This window comes from Protopterus annectens, chromosome 12.part0, assembly GCF_019279795.1.
Source record: "Protopterus annectens isolate FY-2018-M chromosome 12.part0, PAN1.0, whole genome shotgun sequence".
In the NCBI taxonomy this organism is placed as follows: domain Eukaryota; kingdom Metazoa; phylum Chordata; order Ceratodontiformes; family Protopteridae; genus Protopterus; species Protopterus annectens.
This window is the reverse complement of record NC_056746.1, coordinates 895,178,527-895,203,623: the sequence shown is the minus strand read 5'-3', so window position 1 is coordinate 895,203,623 and position 25,097 is coordinate 895,178,527. Positions and strand designations below refer to the sequence as shown.

The window sequence follows — 25,097 nt, the reverse complement described above, 5'->3', positions numbered from 1 at the left end:
ATTTTTTTCACTAATGGAACATGGTTATTAACAGTCTGCAACTAAAACAGAGAAGGATGACTGTAAGTTGGAAAAGAGGATAAAGAACCTAAACCAAAAGAAACCACTGATTTTAAAAATATAAGGACTATGTTAAGAAATTTTACAAAAAAATAGCAATTCAGAATAGTTTTCTTCTAAGTGAATGGGCAGAACAGGCTGATGTTAAAGGAATAGCAGAACATGTCATATTCTGTGGACACAGAATGCATTGTGAGAGAAGGGTCTTTTTATCTAAAAAAAAATGAATTAGATTAGTATAGCAGCCCACATCAGGCCATTTTTGGCCGCCAAGCCTAAAGACTAATTTTGTCAGGGCACTGAGCTAGGGCTTAGGAAAAATCCCAGGAACACCATTCAGCATGTAATAAAAATAAAAATAGTAATAATGATACCCATTTGTTAACCAGGAAGGCCCACTGCACATACAGGCCCTCTTAAGGGTGACCTGCAAGCAATGCCTGGGTAATTGACTTGCCTAAGGTCACACAGTAGGTAAATGAGGGCTGAGGAGATCAAACTCTGTACCACATGAACTACAGCTAACGGCCTTAATTCTGTGCCAGCTGCCACTGCTGACTGTGTGTGCCTCTTGCCTGAACCAACAACAATAGCCTTAGCTGCGTGATAAAACTAGTGATACCATGGATTTTCTAATTCACTTCCCTTCTATCAGGTGGTACCAGGAGGATGTGAGAGCTATTGAAGAGACCCAAGCAGGTGATGATCAAGCTGAAGGGCTCGTGGGAACCCCCCCCAAAAAAACAAAAACAGAATATTGTTTCACTTTCTGACGTTATGACCTTGACGGTCCTTTAGAGACAAGAAATAAAAATTGTCAGTTGTTTCTGATTGCCCCAGACTTGCCAACATAGCTTTGGTTAAAGATTGCAATTCAACTTGTGATCCTTCCTTTCAGAGAGGATCTTCTATTCCTGCAAGATAAAGGGGGATTTCACCCATCTTTACAGACTCTCTGTCATGGGAAGAGATTCTTAGTTTTGAATAATGACAATAATTTACTGCCTTTTCAGGTAGAACTCTACCATGGTGTTGAATATTTAATTCATTTAGTTAAACATGGGCTTTTCTATTCTTCCTTTAAGTCCTTTGTTCACTCTTGCTAGCTTATCTTTCTTGTAATACTACTTGACCTGCACTGAAGATGTATGCTGGGGAGGGGATCTTCCCCTCAAGTCCTTCCATCATAAGAATTAAATTGTGTACTGGAAGAAATGACATGTCATCCTTTTAAGTCTGCATATAACATTCCTTTGACATTTTTGTTTTCTCCGTGAAACTAGTGCTTCTCCTGGCAGTTACTTGAGCTAGTAGGGTTTCTGAGTTGCAGGCTCTTAAGTCGTCCAATCCATACATGACTCCGTCTTCCATAAGGATAGGGCAGCCCTGTCTGATAAACCTTCCTTTTTGTCTAATGTGATATTTGACATGGTTCTGCTTTCTCCTTTTTTGTCTTCATCCTTAGAATCCAGGAGCATCAGTCTTGAACATCATGGATCCTTGGAGACAACATCTCACTTGCATTTCAAGGGCTTAAGCACTTCAGAAAATCTGACCAACTATTTGTTTCCCTTAGTCAGCCTTTTGACAAGACATCTTTCTGTGCTACATGTAATTTGGGTGAATGATTGACATATTAGACGTCCAGCTGGGCTTGGTTGCAGTGAGAATCCAAATGTCTGCTTGCTTTCCTCAAGCAGGAAGGCTTGGGGAAGTCCTGCTGTGGTATTGTCACCTAGTGTACAGTCACAGAAGAATAGACGGAAGCCTTTCCAGGTATTGTTGAAGGGATGATATATGCTTATAAAATGTGAGGCTCCTCTGCACAAGTTGTGCATGCTGCTCACCAAAAACAAGGATACGGCAAGAACAGACACAGTAAAAGGCTGAGCCTGCCAGCATGATGGTGCAGCACTGCTTGACTGGTAGCCTTACTGACAGTGACTTTGTTTCGGTTCTAGTAGGAAATGCCAACTTCTTGAAAATCGTCATTCTAAAAGAACAACAACAACAAAACAAAATGCCCAAAAAAAACAAAAGTTTAAAAAAATCCTTTGTTTTTTTTTATTTTTGTAGGAGAGCAGTCCCCCCACATGCCTTGATGTGATGGGTGAGCCCCCATTCCCCCCAAATTTATATATACCAACTCCAATGTCGCACCAACTTGAAAATGTGAGAAATCTCCCTAAAAAGTGAATCAAGTGCATAATTAGAACTCGCACGGACAATAATTTCCTATGGGAAAAAGCTTTCAGAATTAGGTTGCTCATCTTTTTTTCTGCGAGCTACTGATACACGTGTTATTTCTCCTTGAGGGTGTGTAGAGAGACCCTTGGCTGACTAGGATGGGTGAATGAAAGGGTCAGCAGCCTTGGGGTATACTGCTGAGTGAGGAGAAATCAAAAATAATATAAGAAATTATGTAAAACACATTGGGTGCTTTTGTGGATATACAAACCTTTTCAAATTAGATGGAACTTTTTTGCTACACCTGTGAATAAAAATCTTTATCGAGGATCATTAGGGCTAATTCCATGAGAGAAGGCTATCAGAGTCCGAAGCCTTTTTCCATTTCATGTCATTGGCAGATATTGCAGTGACTTGGTTTATAGGATACACTTTTTCTAGGCATTACATTGTGGATTATGTTTCCAAGAGTGGTGTCGGAGGGGGGCAGTGATGTAGCCATCCAATTGATACTGACTGGGACCTCCTTCTGGTCTGTGTTATAGTTTGTTGACTGAGTATAGCCTATTTTCAGTGGAGAACCTGGGAGAAAAGCTTAATCAGGCATACCATAGCGTAAATCAAAATGCAGAGTAACAGTATATAAAAATAATTTTAAGGAAAGCATCAATGTATAATTTAAAGGAAGCATTGCATCAGAACAAAGATACAGAGTGTTTAGGACCTAAAATAAACAGCTCATAAAAAACAGATGGATTAAATAAAAGTCTGTGAATAGGTATATGAAATGCTATGTTGGTGTTCATGTTTGGGAGAGACAGCACATTGATTGGGGGATGCCAGTGTCAAAGCTGCATGACCAGGTGGCAGGTAGCCAGGATTTCGTGTTGTCTGTACATCCACAAAGGTGGTTTAATGCAGTACCATAACTGAGAGGGAGTTCCAGAATTTTGCAAGTTAGACTTAATATGCACCATCAGTTTAAAAGTTTTTGCTCAGTGCTGAGGCCAAACTAATGTGTTATAAATACAGGTGATATAAAGCTGGTTACTGGTAACTAATAATGCACACCTAAGTACCTAAACTAAAGGCTATTTATTGGTCCTGTAGAAAGTGACCTGCCTATTATTTTGTTTTCTGAAGGCAGTAAATGTCTCAGATGTGCCTACTCCTCTCTTGTTGAAATTGCTTAAGTAGCAGGTGATGACACAAATACCAGAAGGAAATAATACAAGGTTTCTCAGAAGGTCAAAATGGTGAATGAAATGCTGAGAAAGTAAAGGAAAAGGTTCAGGCAAGTAGATCAGGGGAACTAAGACTTAAATCATGTTTTTCTTGTGTACAGCATTCTTAGAGCTAGGTGAAAAGATGGAAGAACATTTTAAGATGGGAAAAATGTGTTTTTGAGTAGAGCTGTCTTTCAAATACATTACAAAAAACTCTTTCATATGTATATAGTTATGCCTGGACCTGGCTTACACTATAAGTAAGATCCCCTTAGAGCTAATCTTGCTTTGAAAAAGACATTGTTGTGATTGTAACAGATTTCAGTGATAATAGATCTTAAGGTCTGCAGTATTTCTTCATGAAACCTGAATACTGGTTATGCCCTGCCCATAGATTGCCACTTTACCACCCACATTTAATGCTCTGTACCCCATTGTTGGGTTTAGAGAGCCGATAACAAGTGCAGTGAACTGTGTAGATGTGTAGATATCAGTATCTGAGATTTATCATGTGATGTATATAATTACAGATACTCCTTACACTTTCAGTCATGCTGGCTAATAAGTAGAGGTAAAAGGAAAGAGACCAACAGAGTTAAGTGGAACGTGGCTGTTGTGTACGTTAATATGTACTACTGATCTAGGTGTTAACAGATGTATGAGCAGTGTGAGTCTTCTTCTTCTTTCGACTTTTCCCGGTTAGGGGTCGCCACAGGGGATCACCTTGTCTGCTCATGATTGGCAGTGAAGTTTTACAGTGTCGAGTTGCCAGCCCGGCACCCAACCTTCCACAGAAGGCACACACACACACACACGCACTCACACCTAGGGCCAATATTTTTTAGAGCGTTCAATCCGCCTGCAGCATGTCTTTGAGATGTGGGAGGAAACTGGAGCACCTGGAGGAAACCCACGCGACCACAGGGAGGACATGCAGACTCCGCACAGAAGGCACCCCAGCCAAGGAGCGAACCGGAGAACCTCTTGCTGTGAGGCGACAATGCTAACCACTGCACCACCATGGCCGCCCATGTATGAGCAGTGTGAGTAAAATGTAAAAAATGAATGTGCTGATTGGTGAGAGGAACTATCACACAATGTTACATCACATGAAGATTAGTTTTAGTGTTGTAATAAGACACACAGATGTTTGTCATTGTTAGCAATGTCTGGATCTTCATATAATCACAACTGTCAGACATTTGGTAGGTATGTTTGGTGTAATGCAAGTTTTAAAAGACATATGTGTCTTGAGCAGACGGATGTGATCCTGTTTATGTGTTAACAGCCATATGTGTCAGTCATAAGGCAGATGGGTCTAGTCCTCTGTTCGTATTAACTCATTAAACTTACGTGGTGTGGAATGTTACACATCTAGCAGCCTACATACATCATACTTTGTAGAGCATTTTCTGAAAAATAAACTTAAAAAGCGAAGATAAACAAATGTAAATATTTTATGAACTGTAAAAGCTATTAAAACTGTATAAATAGAGATGTTATCAGTAAGAAGTATTCTTTACAGTGATTTGTGCATTCATGTATAGTCTTTTCAATAAATACTGTAATATATTATAATGCACACAAACCCCAAATTATATTTTTGTAAACTTTTACAAACACATTTTCATATGTGGTAAACTGTAGAACCTAGACATATATTAGAACATTTTTATATACCAGACATAAGCTTTCGCATGACAACAATAAATTCCTGTGTAAGTGCATGTTTATTGAGGTATTTATAGTAATATGAAAACATATATTTAATTGTATAATTGGCAAAACAAATAATTCTGGATATCGCTCAAGATGTGCAACTTACTGTGCAAATGTCAAAGAAAGCTTTCTTCAGCAACATCTAAGGTTTCACTTCATTTTAGGCAACAGGTTGCAAGTCGCTTGTTTTTTTGAAGTGTTAAGTACATATGGAAGTATTGCATAGTTTCATAATTACTAGCAAACAACTAATAATGTTTGCAGTGTAGTGTGATGTAAACCAGCATTTTCAGTTAATTATCCTGTCTCCCACATTGGTGTTTCATACCATACACCTCAATGACATTAGGTTTCTTAGTTATGAAAGTATGAATGTAAAGCTGAACATGTGAATAATAAGTGGCAAACAAAAATGTATTTCTCTACTGCTGGACACCCTACTCTAACAATCTTAGTGTCATTTTATTAATAACTCCTTTCCCTTTCTTATACTGCCTATCTTCAGCTGGTATGTCACGTAGTTAAAGAAGCCAGACCCAAAAAAAGTTCTGGATGGCACAAAGCAGTATGGGTGTGAACAGGAAGTATAAAAAAAGTTGTTTTAGTAAGTTATTTGTGACAGTCGTATGAGAGGTGAGTCTGGCCATGCATATATCTTAAATGACATATGTGTCAGCCATAATGTAGCTGGATGCGGTCATGTACATGTCTTAATAGCCATGTGTGTCTGTCATATGGCAGGTGGGTGTGGTCCTTTGCATAACTTAAAAGTCATGTGCTTCAGTCATATGGCAGATGTGTCATGTGTGGTACACATCTTAAAAGCCATGTGTGCCTGTCATATGGCAGATGGGGCAAGCATTTTAGAGATGAACTGAGGAAGTTCATTGATGTAGAAGGTATTCAAGTGCAGTTCCAGGATCAAGATAGAAGAAAATAAAGTCAGTGATCCTCTGGTATTTGTGGAATTTGCAGCACGTGGGGAAGAACAGAAAACCCCAAAAGCAGAAGGAAGTGGATAAAGTCAGTGGTCCAGTCAGATATGTGGATTTTCTGGCAAGTGGGGCCGAACAAGCATTTATGCTCCCTTTCTGCCCTTAGATTTTGTAGTGCTACCTCTAGTATTCCAGAATGGGATGTAGACCTTGGTAGAAAAGTTGCCCTGGGTATGCCAGCAGAAGGGGTTTCATAACAGTATGTTTTTCCTTGTCTAAGCCTCACCCACCTGTATCCTGTAGCTGTGAATTTCCTAGTGTATCTAAGACAGGTTCTGGTAATGTGATAGGAACTTGCACTTCTTCACTCATGTTGTTATGTTTCATTTACAGTGAATTTGTATCATGGCTGTTGGAAACTGGTGAAATCAGCAAACCAGAAGAAGGTGTAAACCTGGGCCAGGCCTTGCTTGAAAATGGGATCATTCATCACGGTGAGGCATCTACATCTTATATATCTAAAATAACCTTTTTTCTAAATTGATTCTGTGTAGAATATTAAAAAAAATAACATCTTCTACTGTTATTTAAATAGTTCCAGTCAGTGAAATGTTTAATAGTTTAATAATGGTTTCCAAGGAAGTATAGGGTATATGCTTTTAAGTTTCTTGCTATTAAAACATTAATAGTCTGTGGTTAGCAAATGGATTTGATTTAAAAGTTGAGTACATCCGAGTTTGCATTATATTGCAAGCCTGGAGGCTTTTCTAACCCTAAATTTGCATTGGCGTGATTATTTGGTTGAAGACAGCGTTGATGTAGATCACCACTGTTGTTCATATCAAAACTGTAACCATTGATGTAGTATTAAAATGATAATGGGGTACCTGTAGTAGTGTGTCCCCCTGTTTCAGTTTAGCACTGGTCAGGATTTTTGTCTTGGACTTGCTGAACAGTGAGACATTATCAGGGCCGTGTGTAACCGATGGTGCACACATAGTATTATCACTAGTATTGAATATGGTGCAGGAGTCCTGCATGCATATCCACAACACTAGCAGATGTGGGGATCTCACTGCTTGAGAAGTTCATATTGTACCACAAGAGTGATGCAGCCTGAGGAAAGCATATTCTCCAAGCCTAAATGAGAAGAAAAACTCCTCCACGCACTTGTGCACATGGTGCTTGTAACCCCCTCCTCCACATAAACAAACACACACACGTGCACTCGTGCACACACATACATACATACACACCTTCTGTGCTGAACTACTACCAGGTAGCTGTTATTAACTGTGTTCCTTGTATGAAAAAATGTAACCTTATTTAGGTGAGGTATCCTCCTACAACTGCAGAGGACATAAAGGGAGCACTAAGGCCTGTTTTGCACCAGCTGCCTCTTTTCCAAAAGAATAGCAAGGAACATAGTTTTATTATTATATAGAAATCAGATGCTGGTTAAGCTAAAACTGTAACATCTTGTTTGCAAACATCTGCAGTTGTGCTGCTTCACAGAAACTAAGCAACCAAGTAAAGACTCTAATTAAGGATCCAAAAGAGAATAAAATTAGTCAGGTCTGTGAACACAAATGTCTGGGGATTAGTTTGGCCCCTTCTCTGTCTTTCAAACAGCCCACAGAAAAGATAATCACTAAAGAAGTTTAACAGCTAAAATTGTGTATAGATTATAGAATAACTAACTTGTTCTTCCCAAAAGCTAGGAAATTACTATCAAGGTACATGCTCCTTCCCACTCTCGAGTGTGCCCTCTTCATCATTGCACTGAATTTGTCAGACAATATCTAACTCATTCAAGTAACGTAAAACAAAATATTTCACTTAATATTAGTGGGACCAAGAACCCACCCCTGCCACTTACTACAAAAAGCCATTTGCCTGCTAATCACAGGAAGGACAACTCAGCATTTAACCTCTACTCCCTTCAGCGTAATAAATGAAAAGATGTGTCTTCCACTGGCATCAAAACTGCTAATAAGAGTGCTGTCTTTATGATCTCAGAACAAAGTTGAGTATGCCCTTACCCTAATAAGACCACAGTTTAAAACTATTGTCAGTGAAAAATCATTTTCCAAGTTAGGATCAGCTTATTGGAACAGTGTCTCAGCTACTGTGAGTGAGAGAACAACAAAGAAAAAAATCTGTTAGCATCCCAAACCAAGCTTAAAGCTCAATGAACATAAATGTACCTGCTTTAGACACAGGTTAACCTCACAGTTGTAAAATGTAACATATTATAATGTCAATAAACTGAATCCCAATGAATGACATGTATGCCATTTTATTCTCCCTCTTTTTTATGCAAAAACTGTTGTAAGCTTGCTGGTAGTTTAATGTACTCTGTACATGTTCATGCCTTATTTTATAGTCATTGTAAAACAGGTCATTTAAGTGTGTGTGTGTGTCTGTGGGTTTTTCCCTACACACACACACACACGCACACACACACACACACACACACACACACACACACACACACACACACACACACACACACACACACACACACGTTTTTATTTTATTTAATTACTTTTAAGCACAGTGAGTATGAGTCAGTGTTGAAAAGAGTCCTGTAGCCTACGCGGTTAACAAATAAATAAATATAAGTAAAAATACTCCCGATGAGTAATTTGTTTAACATGGTTTCTTTATTTAGAAATGTGGACTAAAACCATCAGGACTAGTTCAGAACTTATTAAAGGTTTTATTTTTGGGATACATCAGGTCATAAAAATAGAGGAAGCAGTGTTAGCAAGTTTAAAAATGTATACAAAATGCATGAAGAACAGCAAAATAAAATCAACACACATAGATCCATGCTTTGATCCCCGTACAGGGACTTAAAAGGGCCAAAGTGCATGCGCGCGCGCACACACACACACACACACACACACACACACACACACACACACACACACACACACACACACACACACCAATGTATACAGCCTGCTGAAAACAGGCAATTTGTACAACAGAAATGTGTACAAGACATGTAATATTTATTTTCCTGCATTTCTCACTTTAACTTCAATGAGTAGAGAAATATGTTGATTTGCAGCGCACAGAAATGATTCATGAGTATTTAACATTGGTGGCTGCATTTTAGTGATGTAGTGTGATGCAGAGTGTACCGAAGGCTTAGAAATGCGTGCAAACCTGTAACCACCTGAAATCAGAGAGCATGCAGACAGAAACTGGAAGAAGAAAAGGGAACAAAAAAAAACTGCATTCCATTCCTGAGGAACTAAATTAATGTGGTAGGTGAAAAGAAGTGCCTCACACTCCAAATTAACCTCCCCTCTAACCCTCTCTCTTTCTACTCTCCACTTTAATCAACACTAATTCTCATTACCAATTTCTGACACCATGACCTGAGATGCTCTCTCCCATACTAGGGGCAGATCTACTCAAGTTAATTGTATACTTGTTTTTCAAGGTAAATAAATAAATGGGAGGGTGGCCTAATGGTTAAGGTGTTTGCCTTACAAACACAAGGTGCAGGGTTTGAGTCTCACAAGGGATAATTGGCTAGGCTTAAAATGGCTTGCAAGGGCAGTTAGCTTAGTATGAATCTATGAACTATGAAATAAATAAATAAGTGAGACAATAGAAGTTAATACTGCTGTTAGCAGTAGAAAAACAGACAGGAATATTTGTAGGTTATAGTAAGGGAATCAGTTTTGACTCTGAGTCAGCTGCAGAGAGTTTTTGCATTAGTGAAAGTTTTTTAAACCCCAAAGGAGCCGTAACATGAAATGGCACTTTTACCCCTTGAAAGGATCAACTGATAAGTTTAAGTTTGATATGCAGCTCGTCCACAGTGATGGCTCTTTAGTGTTTGTATATTAAGACACAAAAAGTGTCAGCTGTGGTTGGATATACATTGTGCCTTTTCTTACTTCCATAGCTGATACTGTGTTAAATGTAAAACTTGTTAACAGACTGATTTATTCTTGTATCCCCAGCAGGAAAGGTTTGATGAGGTTGCCTGACCAGAAATGGAAGCGGAACTGTCATGTGTGATGTTGGTATTAGAGGAAGCTGCATTGTAAAACCTGTTGGTTAGCCGCAGTACTAACTTTTGGGTTCACTTTGTTCTGTAATGTAGTGCTACAGATACCAGATTTCACCTCTTGTGCTCTGTTCTGTACTGCTTCATGATTGATGACATTGGTTTACAGGGAAAATTTTTTGCTTCACATCCCCTGTCTGTTCATCATGTATAATTTGTATGTATTCACTAGATGCTCCAGTTTTCTCACACTTCCCAGAAACATGCTAGTTGATTAGGTTCGCTAAACTGCCTGTATTTATGTTGTGCATACCTTTGCTGCTGAGGCCCAGGTTGTTGATGAAAAGGATCTGAGAAAGACAACTTCACAAAATAGCAAATTAACGTAATATAATTCAGAAAAATCCTCTCAGAATTTTGGATGGAATATCTCTTTTTTTCTTGTTCTCCGGGTATTTCTGCCTTCACATCTCCAGGCAATTTCTCTACTGTTTGTTAACCAGGTAGCTGGACTGATCTGTTGACCCCTTTATAGCAAAGCCATGTGTTCCAGATCTGATCTGAGGGGTCATTGTCAGGCAGCCATGAAGGTTTTCTGTTTCCTTGTATCTACTCCTTCAGTCTTCTTCTTTCGGCTTTTTCCCGGTTAGGAGTCGCCACAGCGGATCATACTGAGTGCATAAGTCACTCTTGGCGAGGATGTTTTTTTTCTATGTAGCCTAACCACTCTTCTGTAGTATCTTAGACATGTGGGAAGTCCTGCCACAGTCTACTGACATGCATGCTTCTGCACACCCATATACATCCCAGCTACAGTCTGAACTCTGTTTGATGGGCATATGTCCTGGTCCTTATGCCAGCTTGTCAACTATCTCCAGCCTTCACCAACTACCTGGTGCTGTGTGGTCAAACAAACTGCTATTCCTTTAGGATAGGCAAGCTAACATCAGCTGCTGACACCCACGCTTCATATTATTCCCATCCAGTAAGTATGTAGTTAATCAAATCCTGGTTGTTACCCTTTTTTCTCAAGTGCAGTGCTGCGCTATGCCTACTCCCAGCTTAGTGTTTCCATTAGAGTATGGATTGCTTTAATAAAATTGAAATGGCAGAATACAGATGAATATTGAAACTGAGAGCTGACACCCCATCAATAATTATTTGAGCTGTCAGTCTAAAAGCTATTTTAAAGAGATGTGGTCTTAAGAAATAATTATCGTAAACTAAGTTGTCATGTGACTAAATCCTTTTGTATTTAAGTAGCTTGTAGAACATTGGATGTTCTTCATGTTTCACTGTTGCAGTCATCACATTTGGGTTATCCCTGCCAGGGTAGCCCTCGGCCGGCCCGAATGCCAGAGGCTTAGTATTTCGGCATCGGTTGCTGTTGCTCCAGGACTGATGTCAGATCATCAGGAGTATAAAGTAAGGCAGCCGATGCCATTACTTCAGTCTTTTTTGCAGTGGAGCCCGAAGCAGAAGCAGTTTGCACGCGTGCCGGTCAGCCACTACCTGAGTTTTGTCTTCTGAATTGAAGCTGAAGTCTTCTAAAGCTAAGTACCCCAATGGGGATCTTTTTTTCTTGCACTAACCGATGTCAGAAAAAGTTAACAATTGTTTCGCGTGTGGAAAGCAAATACCACACCAAGGCTTTCATTCTTACTGCTTCACTTGCTTAGGCCCAGACCACGACATTCCCCACTGTCGCTTTTGTGCTTTGTTCAATGCCAGAACTATACTTTGTCGGGCCCTCATTGTAGCTAGATATTTTCACTTACAGTCCTCGAATTTCGATATGGCTTCAGTAAGCCATCCAATAGCAGATCTTCCAAAAAAACGTAAGGAGCACAGGTCCAAACCTACCTACGACGCTTCTGTTAAGCTAGTCGTCAGTTCTCCAGTCCTCAGTGAGGTGCTTTTGCAGCCCCTGATGCCCGCTTCTGTGGATTTGCAGGCCACTACCGAGACCGTTTCAGTGTCTGGTTTTCCACAAAACTCTTCAACTAAGGATCCTGCTGTTGTCTCTCCCTTGGATGGGTCTGGAGCCTTTGAGTAGGCACTGGCTTCCGAGGAAGTACTTCACACTACCGATTCTCAACACAAATCAACTACTTCTTTCGCATCTACCGTTCTTTTGAAAACTACTCAGTTTCTAAGGCCCAGGGTACGAACCACACCCAAGAAACCGATGACCCAATCTCAGGCACCTGCTACCTTGCCTTAGTCTCAAATGCTTAAAACGGCAGAAGACCTTATTATGCTGATTAGGGGAAGCCAAGCTACCCCTTCCAAAAGAAAAAGAAATCTGTCTCCAGTTGTTTTGTCTGAACAGGAGTCTGATGACTCTGATGCATCTGAATATGAAGACTTGCAACACCTCTCTGCTCATGAGGATTCTGATGCAGAGGATTCTATTCCTTCAGCCTCTCCCCCCCCCAAGGGCTCTTCCTTTGGGGAAACCTTTCATACCTTAAGGGAGCATTTCCAATGTTAATGTCAGAACTACCCTCAGTCTAAAAAGAGCCTCAGGGAATTCTTAGATCTTCCACAGCACCGACCCCTGGCCATTCCTCCAGTCTTGGATGTTGTGGACGATGTTTTCCTGGAATCCAGCTTGACTCCTGCACCCAGGAAAACCTGACAGGTATTACAGAGTCCCTGACTCACACAAATTTCTTTTCAAAAATCCTACTGCTAACCCTGAGGTAATTTCTCAGGGGACTAAAGGAATTAAAGCAACCTCTGCTAAAAATCCCACCCCCTCAGATAGGGATTCCCGAGCATTAGACATATGGGTTAAAAAAGTATACACCTCTGCTACTGTTGCTGTCAGAGCACTAAATTGCCAGTTCCATGTGCTAAAATTTCAGCAACATACCATGGAACTCCTCAAACAAAAAGTGTCTTCCTTTTCTGCTTGTGCAGAATCTAAAGAGTTGCAAGAGTTAATGCATTCTCCAAGTCAAGTAACTAAGCAAACTTTACACTGTGATTTTGATGCCCTAGAAGCTTCTTGCAGGGCAGCAGTCACTGGTTCTGTCCTTAGAAGGGATGCATGGCTTAAGGAACAGCCCTTGCCAGACCATGTTAAATCTAAATTGTTGGATGCACCCTTGCACAAAGGCAACTTATTTGGCACTAAGGCAGAGGAAGTCTTAAAAAAGAAGGAAGAAAAAGCTAAATCTATGCAGACAGTTAAGGATTTCTTACAGGTCCAGCCACCCAGGTTCAGCAGGCATTGTCCCTCCAAGCACTGGTCCTTTCCTGCTCCCACCAAGTCAGTTCAGCCCAGACCCCATGGAAACAGACCCCCCCAGACAGCAGCCACATGGAATCCAGAGATCAAAACAGTGGAATTCCTCCACTTCAAAAACAGGGAGTTCTAAGCCAATGCCACATGATAAAAACTCACAATGACTCTCCTCCCCCACCCCCTCCCTCTGCCCACCTTCACTTACCCCTAGGAGGAAAACTCTCCTTTCACGCAAGCACCTGGGCCACCATTACCATCGACCGCTGGGTCCTCAACATAGTGTCCCAGGGATACAAATTTTCCTTCCACACTCTTCCAACCCCAAAAGGGTTCCCAGATCTACCTCCAAACCAGTGGGCAGAGGTGCAAAAGCAAGTCATTTCCCTACTCTCTATGAGGGCAATAGAGCACGTCCCTGCAGAACAGAAAGACCAAGGTTTCTACTCCAGACTTTTTCTGGTATCCAGAAAAGGGGGCACCCGGTGCCCGATCCTCGATTTATCCATTCTAAACACCTTCCTGGTGATACCAAAATTCATAATGCTCACCCTCCAGCAACTGCTACACATGCTCTCCAAGGATGCTTGGCTAGCCACTCTCAACCTAAAAGAGGCCTACTTCCACATTCCTATCAGGGAATCATGCAGGAAATATCTACATTTCAGGGCAGGATCTCTGCACTTTCCTTTGCCTTATCTACTGCTCCCAGAGTTTTCACAAAATGTCTGGCTCCAGCTATTGCCTTTTGCAGACAAAGGAATATCCAAATTTACCCATACTTAGACGACTCCCTAATTCAGGCAGACAGTCAGGAAAAGCTACTCAAGCACCTCACCTTTGCAAAGTCCATACTGACCTCATTAGGGTATACTATCAATGAAAAGAAATCCAAACTAGTGCCCATCCAAAGGATTATATTCCTGGGACAACCCTGCACACAGCATCCCAGATGGCATTCCTTACACCAGAAAAGCAAGCTTATCTGACAGCCTACTTCTCTCAACTAGCCACCAGACCCCAGTTATCTGCAAGGAAAATCCTGCAAGCTCTGGGGTTCATGGCAATTTGCATTCTACTCATTCCATATGCCACACTGCATATGAGGAAACTACAATGGTACCTAAAAAGCCTTTGGTGTCAACACTCTCAAGACCTGGAAACTCTTATACCCATGATACCTTGCCTCAGGAAAGATTTTCTTTGGTGGGCAGCAGCATGCTCACACAACAAGGGACTACCTTTCTCACCATGCCCCGCCGCCCAGACCCTCACCATAGTTGCATCAGACTATGCCTGGGGTGCACACCTGGATGGCAGGTGCATACAGGGCCAATGGAGCCCACAGTAAATCCATCTGCACATCAACCAAAAAGAGATGTTAGCTGCCCAGCACGCATTGACAGCTTTCAGGCCCCTTCTCTCCCCAGGGGCTCTCCTGATCAAAACAGACAACGCCACTGTGATGTGGTATATCAACAAGCAGGGAGGGACTCACTCCTACCCTCTATGCAGACTGGCCATGACCCTTTAGCACACAGCCTCTGCCATGCAAATCCACCTGTTAGCACAATTCCTGCCAGGTTCTATAAACTCTCTGGCAGACCACTTAAGCAGAAATCTTCTGGACACACACGAGTGATAGCTAGACAAAAGAGCCTTCACCCTAATAACTCAGAAATGGGGCACCCCAAAGGTCGACCTCTTTGCCTCCCACACCAACCATCAGCTCAGCAAGTTCTGCACCAGGGAGCATCACTACATGGCTTGGAAGGTGGATGCCCTGTCCTTCTCCTGGGTCAATCTATAGGTCTATGCCTTTCCTCCACTACCTCTCATCACCAGGGCACTGCTCAAAATAAGGGAGGAAAAACCAAGGACAATTCTTATTGCTCCAGACTGGCCTCACCAGCACTGGTACCCACTGCCGAGCAGCCTGTCCCCACTGTCACCATGGCATCTCACTCAGACCCCAACCCTCCTGACCCAGAGGGAAGTAGAATTCATGCATCCCCAATTGCAGCCCCTCAATTTGACAGCTTGGCTTATTCCCTAACCACTGATCAATCTGCCAACCTCAGTAAACAGGTTCTAGATGTTATACGTGAGGCCAGACGCCGTAGCACTAGAAAGTAGTATGCTGACAAATGGGAAAGGTTCTGCACCTGGATTCAAGCTAAGGGAGCCGATATGGCACAGTCCTTCCTCCCTCTCATCCTGAATTATCTAGCTGACCTGCTACACAGTGGTATCTCTTTTCCCTCTATTAAAATTCATGCCTCTGCTATCTCTGCTCATTTCCCCACTGAGCAGCCACTTTTCTCACACCCTCTGATCAAACAATTCCTAAGAGGGGCTAGTAACTTGAGACCACCCAGAAGAGCACCTACCCCAGCTTGGGACCTTAACTTTGTTTTGGAAAAGCTCACCCTGCCCCCCCTTCGAACCAGCATCTACAGCAGAGTTAAAATTTCTCTCCTGGAAGACAGCTTTTATTCTGGCCATCACTTCAGCCAGAAGGGTCTCCAAGCTACAAACACTCATGGCTGTGAAGCCCTTCAGCATCTTCCATGCTGACAGGGTTTCCCTCAGGACTAACCCATCCTACATGCCCAAAGTGGTGTCCAGTGTGGCTCTCAACCAATCCATTCATTTGCCCACCTTTTTCCCTAACCCACAGAACAAGGGGGAAAGGATTCTGCACTCTCTAGATGTGCAAAGACAGCTCAGATTCTATCTAGACAGGACTAAATCATTCAGAAAGTCTGATCAATTGCTGGTTAGCTTTTCTGCAGAGGCAGAGGGCAAAGCCATCTCCAAACAAATCATTTCCAAATGGATAGCACGCTGCATCCATTTCTGTTACAACCAACATGGAAAGCCTCCCCCTAAGGGGGTGAGGACCAGGAGCAGCTCGTGCTGTTAGGCTGCAGCAGCCCACCAGCTGTAAAACAGAAGAGAATATAAAATAAAAACAAAATGAAAACAAACGTGAGTCATGGAACATCGCACATGCGCACTCGTGGCATTTCCCAATATCCAGACTGCTGGTGAACCAGTCTGGATCATGCGCACAGAATCCAGACTGTCTCACCAGTAATCCGGAATAGGAAGACAGCATTCAGCAGCAAGGAAGTCTATGCAGTTACAACTGCATAGACTGGAAGGGGATGGGAGTGCAATGTCCACAGGCTGGGTAGCACCCAGCTTGCTTGCTGTCACGGGAAGGACTTGCTCTCAGGAATGGAGAGATTTTTACTGGCGCTTACAATGGACTTTGGTCTCAGGTAGGGTGTGTGGGTGTGTGTGTGTGTGTGTGTGTGTGTGTGTGTGTGTGTGTGTGTGTGTGTGTGTAAAATGCCCCAGTTGCTATATACTGGTGGCTGGAGAACTCAGGATACATGGTGGTGGGTAGAGAATACCGCAGGCTTAAACCCTGCACCTTGGGCCCAGGTGGCAAGAGCCTGAATTCCCTACCCACCACCATTTGTAAAAAAAAAATTGCAGATTTTTGCCTCATATTTGTTCTGTTCTATTCCTCATAAAATCTGTGGTTTCTGTATTTTTGTTTCTTTACACAGTCAGTAGTGCAATGGTGTGGTAGCATTTTTGCCTGACACTACAGGTTCTCTGGTTTGATTCTTGGCTGGGGTGCCTTCTGTGTGGAGTCTGCATGTCCTCCCTGTGTTTGTGTGGGTTTGCTCTGGTGTCTTCCCATTTTACAAAGACGTGCCTGGAGTGTTTCTCCCTGGGCCTCTGCTGAAAATTGGCTTTTGTTCCAAGTTAGACTTTCCTGTTTAACAAATGTTAAATAAATAAAAATGACAAGCATTTGAATTTCAGACTTCATATTCTTCAGAAAGTACATGGTAACACAAAACATTTTATTCCAGCAATTTTCTAAATTTATAAGATGGATATTTGAAATTTCTCCTTATTTTTGGGAATGTATTCCCCCATTATTGGCTTTGTCCAGGTTTTTTGTGCTAAAGTTGAGAGGTATGGTAAGAACTGAATTCACTGAATATGTTTGGGGGCTGTATTCCCCCATTACTGGCTTTGTCCAGGTGTTTTTGCTATGAGGTTGAGAGCTATAGGGAGAACTGAATTCACTGAATATGTTTGGGGGCAGTATTCCTCCATTATTGGCTTTGTTCAGCTGTTTTGTGCTAAGAGGTTGACAGCTATGGTGAGAACTGAATTCACTAAATGGTAGCCATTTAAGTTTCAGTCTTCCTCTCTTTCATAAAACAGCTGATTTGGCATAGTGGTATGTTGCTCTGACTGTTTTGCACAGGGTCTTGAGTTCAAGACTTGGCAGTAAAATGTATGGTGCTAACACAGCATTTTACTCTAGCAACTTTCCTACATTATACAAGAAATGTTTAAAATGTGTCCCTGGTTTTTGGGCTTTTGTCCCCCCCAATAAATTTTGGCTTTTTCCAGATTTCTTGTGCTGCAAAGTTCAGAGATACAGCTGAGTGTTGAGTAGATTTTACAAGGAGCTGAGAGCTGCAGGGGAGCAAAAGTTTAGTGCTGCTTATGCTGAGTCTGCTTGCATTGTTAATAGCACAACAGGTAGTGTACTTGCTTTTGATGCAGAAGGTTGTGGGTTCTACTCCCAATGTAGGTAGATACATTGTTGATACTGTACTGTGTTGCAAAGGGGGGGGGGTGCTGCAGTCCTTTTTGGCAAAGATACCTAGTAACTATGAACCTATCAGTTTGCCATCCATTCCCTATTGCAATATTACTAGCTTATAATTTTTTAGTGTAACATAGGCAATTTATTCCTCAAGGGCAACAGGCACTTAATTTGTAGATGAAACAATGAAATATAAAGTTGTTTTCTAGCAGCAACCTCTTCATTAGTTACAGATCTCTTTAATGTGGAATTATTTAGATGACTTTTACTTCTTCAGAGATTGTGCATATTTACTGATACTGGTGGGCTGTTTGAATAGACTTTTATGTTGGAAATGTTCTGAATTGGGCAGGTTTGTCATTATTGGTGCATGCATTTTGTTTCATTGTTTACTGGAAAAATGTTCAAAACAATAAATTTAAAACGCCCACTAAAACTGTACTGTATTGTACAAAGAATATAATTTAATACAATCAGGAAGGTGCATCAAAGAGCATATGTATGTTTCGTGTGCAAGGGGCCTGTGAATTGAAAACAGCCCAAAGTTAATCTTTATCTGCCACTGGCAAAATGTATTTTCTTTGAATGTAGGTTTCAATACTTTTTCAATGAATGTGAGTTTCAAGGGCAGAGAAATTTTAATGCTAAGTCTATTTTCATTGTGAAACTGCATTGCTTTGTTTAGCAGATATCTGTTAGTGTTTGTGCTGTAAAATGCAATGCAAAGTAAAACTTTCAAATGAAATCCAAATCACTGCAGAAGTAAAGCAGTATGCACAGTACAGTTTTTATGGTAAATTGGACGAAATAACAAAGAAATGGGGCATTGGAATGGCTTCAGGGGTACGCTCCATTTGACCATGATTTTGTGAGGGGGGGAAGGGCAGCAAACTCAAAGACAGCCCCGGCTGAACTATACCTCTCAACTGTCCAAATTTTTTAGAATGATTAGATTTTTGCTTCTTATTTTTGGTTTGTTCCTCATAAAATTTGTGGTTTTCTGCCAAATCATTTAGGAATGAAGTCACTAAATAATGACAGACATTGAGTTTCAGACGTCATAACCTTCAGAAAAATGCATGCTAAAGCAAGACCTGTTATTCTATCAAGTTTATATAAGAGCAATTTTTAGTACTGTTTGTATGTTCCCCCAATATATTTGGCCTTGTCCAGAATTCTTGTATTAAGAGGTTGAGAGGTACATGCAAATAAATCACTTTATAGAATTAGGAATATCCAAACCTCTCAACTGTCCCCGATTTTGGCTCAAAATGTTGCTCTCCCCCTAATAATCCCTCCGCAAAATTGCAATTTTGGAAGAAAACGTGGAGAGTTTACAATTATAAATAACTGTAATGATCAGAGTTATAGATATATTTTTATTTCAGAAATGTCAGCTGCTCAAGTTAACAGTACTAATATTAAAAAAGTGTCCCTTTGACAGGTTCCCAGCTGTATTGTGTGGCAATTTTTTTATTTTTGCATCACATTTTTGGTCTGTTTTTCATAAAATTGTGGTTTTCTAGCAAATTAGTGGCAAATAATTAAAGATTGATGTTAGAAAATAATGGCAGACATTTGAGTTTCATATTTCATACCCTTCAAAAAATTCATACTAATGCAAGACCTACTACTATTCTATTATCTTTCTAAGTTTATAAGAGCAGTATTTAAAAACTGTCCTTATTTTTGGGCCTTTGTCTCATTTCTATGTATGGCTTTGTCCAGATTTCTTGCTCTGAGGTTGAGAGGTATAGATGTCAGAGCCATCACCGTCAGCCAGGGACATATCAAATTGTGACATACTTGTTGCGCCCCACTCCCCCATGTAGTGACTCTGGATGTGTCCATGCAAGGCAAGGAGCAGTTATGCGGTGTAAGTGTGCAGAGTATTCCCCTGTCCAAGGTAGACACAAGTACGACAGTGGCTTTTTATCTGTCCTTGATTTTGCAGAATGTTCTGGTTTTCTGTCATATTTTTATACTTTTGATTTATGCTTATTACTGCTGTCGCAGTGCCCTGTTGCTCTGTGTTTAAGTAGCAATGCTTTAATGACCATCAGGTAAGCTTGTCAGAGATTGTAAGATGCAAGTAAGCTTTAATAAGCATACTGTTAAAGAATTACCAACATTGAAAGCCTTTTTATTGTTGCCATGCAGAGAATATTTACATAACTAGATAACATATAAGCCTTAGGTATTAAAATTAATATGACAATATTTGTAATAAAGGAAAGGATTACAGTATTTTCAGAAGCTCATTACATTTTTTGGAGATTTGCTGTCATCTTTGCAAGCTTTACCCTTAAACTAAACAGAATGCCAATCTATCATGTGTGGTCCATAACCTGTGCAGTAATCCTTTAAGCAATTTATCTTGAGCTTGTTTATTGTTTGCTGTTCATTTTTTACTTTGATCATGTCTTCCCCATGAAACAAGTAGATAGTTGTTGTCAGGCAGCAGGTCTTTTTTGGATAAGAAACATTTTTACAAGTGGGGGTATCACAGAGATTGCTACTTTCAGCATGTTACTTGGTACTTTAATAAAGCTGAATATAAATTATAATTAGAACCGCAGTGCAAGGAGAAGTGGTTTAAGTTGAGTGCTGCTTGTTTTTTTATACTTGATTTTGACTGGCATTCCAGTAATGTATTTAAAAAGTAATTTATTTTTTCATGCCTCACAACCTTTTTGTTTCCATCTAGATATTAAGTAAGCTGCCATGTAGGCAATGCATTGAAATATTTTTTTCTTCTATACTTCATTTTGTGTTGATTGGACTCCCGTAATGATGGTTTGGCACCCAGGGCAGCATATTTAATTAAAGTTCCAGTTGTTGTGGTTTTGAGCATAGCTCCACCCCTTTCTAGTTGGCCATACCCCTTCCCATTGGCCCTACCCATTCAGCTGTCTCCTGCAGCCCCCCTTTAATTTGAAGTCACCAGCTGCCACTGGTCAGGCCTCACTCCACTAGAGCAGCCTCCACCTCTGCAGCTTTTCTCAGAGGAGTCCCCACCAGAGACATCCTGGAGGCTGCCACCTGGACATCTGTTCACACTTTCAACAAACATTACCATCTGCCTATTTTCTCCATATCCAGGGCAGGCTTTGCCACTGCATTCTTGCAGGGCATCCTAGCCAGCCTTGACTGCCTCCACCCTTTCCTCAGCTTTGGGAATCAACCCAAATGTGATGACTGCAACAGTGAAACATGAAGAACATGGTACATTTGTGTACACTTACCATAAATGTAGATGTTTGAGTGTATTCACTGTTGCAGTCCTGATTTCCCTCCCTCCATCCCCCACTTCTTTCTCTCGCTCCTTACAAGGGACATTTTGGTATTTACTTTCTACTGGTGGGGATCTTCCACCATAACCTGGCTCCCACTTGGGGGCTCCTGACAGTTAAGAGAAGAAAAACTGGTGTAATGGCGTTGGCTGCCTTACTTTATACTCCTGACGACCTGATGTCAGTCCTGAAGCGACAGCAACCGATGCAGAAATACTAAGCCTCTGGTGTTCGGGCTGGCCGAGGGCTACCTGGCAGAGATAACCCAAATGTGATGACTGCATCAGTGTATACACACGAACATCTACAGTTATGGTAAGTGTACACAACTGTACTTTTTGGATTCTGCCTGAAGAAACACTACAGATTGTGAAACCTGTAAAGCATTTCTGGTTCCTTTGAACTGGTGAGATATAAAATTTTACCAAGGCTCAGCATTCACGCACTAGAGCTGTCTTTCTTTCATAAGTGTTAGAAGAAACTCCAGTACTGGAGCAGTCACCAAAACTGGCTTCACTCAAGGCCATGGTTCTTTCCAATGTAAATTACAAGAAACTAGTGAAGGCAGAGTGGAAGGTTAGATAAGAAATGTTGGCAGCCTTCTCTGTCAACCATTTAGTAAAAGGACATCAGGACAGTTTGACCTTGTTGCTTGATTTTGCCTGATCCTCCTTCCAAACCCCTTCAGATTCACTGGTTGCACTAGGTATGTCACTAGTGGACATTGTTGCCTAATCCCAGGGTTCTATCCCCAGTGACTATCCAGCAACTACTGATACCGTTCTGTCAGGTTGTACCAGTATGTATGCCACCACAGTCCAGGTACTCAGCATCAATCTACTACTGATGCAAGCACCCAACCAGAGCTTATCTCTTTATAAACAAGACCTGTTACTGGGGACAGACTTTTTGTACTTCCAGTATTGGACCCTTACCTTCCTGCCCCCTGCATTGACCAGAATCTTTTGTCATTCCTGCTCCACTACATGTGTCACTGGTAACTCCATTCCATAGCTGACAAATCTGGCAACAACACAGCAGGTATGCTCTGCATACTATTCAGACAGTAGTCTCAACATCAAAACAGGCCCTAACTTTTTTGCCTGTGGAACATACTGCTATAGGACAGGTTATGCTGCAGGCAAACATAAAAGAGATACTGAGCCTTCTATAATGAAATCATCCATCAAAAGACCATCCTCATCTTTAGAGACTTAGAGCCATCTCCCATGCAAATCTTTAAGAAGGCCTCCTCTAGGGAGTTCAGATTCTTGTTTTTAAAAACACAACTGCTGTTGTCTGTAATCACAGCCAGAAGGCTCTTGGAGGTGGAGACCTTGCTCTTGAAGCCCCTTCCACTGTCTGATAGTACCTTAACCGCTATATTTTTTTCCTAATTCAGAGAACAAATCTAGGTGGTACTTACCCATTGCATGAATGTCTTCAGGATTCTAAGATTTTACATTAGTAGACTCAAGGAACAACCATCTGTGTCCTTTGCTCCCTAGATGAAAGGTCTTCTTGTAACCAAAATCTCCCTGTCTATATGTATCTTAGATCTTTCTAATTTTGTATGTTTTAGTGGGCCATGAACTGCCAGCATCACCTGGTACTCACAAGAGTGGTGGTAACATTGGCTGCATTTCTCAAAAAAGCATTAGCTGATGATATATGTATGGCTATGACTGCGACTTCCCTAGCCATCTTCTGAGTATCACTTTAAGGACAACTGTGCAGTGGGGCTACTGTTGTCAATGGTATGTTTTGCTATATGGGCTCATTCAAATATATAGATGGGAACTCCATCCTAGTGGCACTGAAGATGGGCCACTTCTTAGCATATATGAAAATGATGTTCTTACCAGAACACTACATCTGTAAGAAGTAATCCCAACTTTGGTACCATAATATCTATCCAGTCATGTTCCTTCCATGGCTCAGGCATGTAGGTAGAGTCCAATGTGTTACATCACAGCTAGCACTAGTCAACACCAAATCTCTTCTTCCTCTTGGGTTACTTGTACTAATTGTTTTTTTTTAGCAGCGATGCTTACCAACAAAAAGAACTGTAGAAATGAGAGTCGAGCAGCATCATGTGAATGACAGAGAGGAAATGGGAGACTGAAAAGGTGCTGCCCCAATGCCCGAGGCATGAGTTTACAGCGGTACTCAAGATGTAGCTACTTCTTGACATCCCTAAAAAGTTTAGGCGAAAATGTTACTTGTTTTTTAAACTCTTATTAAATTTTAAGTCTCATATGCACAAGAAAAAAGAAACATTTATGAACATAAGAATCAATATAGCAAGAACTTAACTTTTATTTCTGCATAGTCTTTTCCTGTTTCCCTAGATCAACAGGCTTTACATTGCAAGTAGTCTTGCAACACTTGCCTCTCTCTATATCATCTACCAGCTACATTGTTTCTGTGTTTGCACAGATGGTAAACGTGAACCTTCCTTCGTAATGAGGAGGGAGCTGTTCTCTGAGAATTTCTCTGTGCCATTTTGCATTTCTTTTCAAAAGTTATCTTTAGTGTACTTGTGCCATGTTTGCTAATGTGAATAGTATGCCACTTTTTATGCATTTCTCTTGGTTTTATCTAGGTGACAGTTGCTGTTCTCCACTTGTTACTTATAAAAAAAAAAAATTAAAATCAAGGTTTTTCCTGATGACAAATAGTATATTTCAGGGGGTCTATATTATTTACACAAAGAAGCTGAATGTTGACTCACCTTTAGTTGACCCGTATTTGTCGAAGCTGCACATAATTGAATGGCCAAATCATCGATTTTTTTCTAAGGGAAAGAAATTGGTTGGCTGTTTTTTAAATGTGCCCCTTCCCAAACTGTAGTGTGATCTCGGAGTTAATATATTTAGTTAGGGGGGTGTGGGGGGGCCAAAGCCCCCCACTTTCATAGTGTTTGTTTTAATGTGGTGTGCGTGGTTGGACTACCAATTTCTTTCCCTTAGAAAGAAATTGGTGATTTGGCTGTTTGATGTTGTGTAGCTTCGACAAATACGGGTCGATTAAAGGTAAGTCGACATTTTACTTTTTCGACTTTATAATATAGACCCTATTTCAGGTACAAAAAAAAGTATTTCAGAGCCTGTTCATATAAAATGGAACATGTATTTAAGAATCCACAACTTACTTATATTAAAAGTAATACTTCTATTATAAATTATTTAGAGGTGGCAATAACTGTTGAAGTAGACTCAGACGATTCAGAATAAGAGGAAATGTTTCATGTAATGGTCAATGTTGGGAAAATGAAATAAATTAATAAATGGAAAAGATAAATTCAGAGGTCTTTTATCAAGGATCCTCCTTGTTGAGTCCTGTAAGTGGGTTTATCCTGTCTACTAATCATAATTCTGCATCTTTTTCAAGAAATGTCCTTGCTTTGGGAAGGAAGTACACCTATGAGGATGCTGATTCCCAGTATCTGCTAGTTCTTTTAGAGCACGAATACAGTTTGGATCTTGATCCTTTCCTTCATTTGTAAAATGTTAGTGCTTCTCCATGCCCTTTGGGTATTCTTTGCTTTGTTTCCAAACCTGAGATGAATGGCAGAAGGAGGCTCCTCCTGGGACCAGTGAAAGGCTTCCAGTTGGTGTCAAGCTGGTGGGCCTGTGTTTCACTTGAAGTTTTGCTGCAGGATTGGCAAATATCTGGGCCCGTCTCAGATAGGTCCTCATTATCTGTGGTCTTCTGGGTCTCACAGAGGTAGGGGTTGTCTCTGACTA

At 41.0% G+C, this 25,097-nt stretch overlaps 1 protein-coding gene across 1 annotated transcript in view; it reads left to right on the top strand.

The window, feature by feature from the left end:
* Positions 1-25,097, top strand: part of PREX1 (phosphatidylinositol-3,4,5-trisphosphate dependent Rac exchange factor 1) — a 2,105,011-nt gene that overhangs the window by 1,349,516 nt on the left and 730,398 nt on the right. Inside the window, exon 11 of the mRNA XM_044089931.1 lies at positions 6,521-6,621. Within this exon, the coding sequence (XP_043945866.1) occupies positions 6,521-6,621 (101 nt within the window). The remainder of the gene's footprint in view (positions 1-6,520; positions 6,622-25,097) is intronic.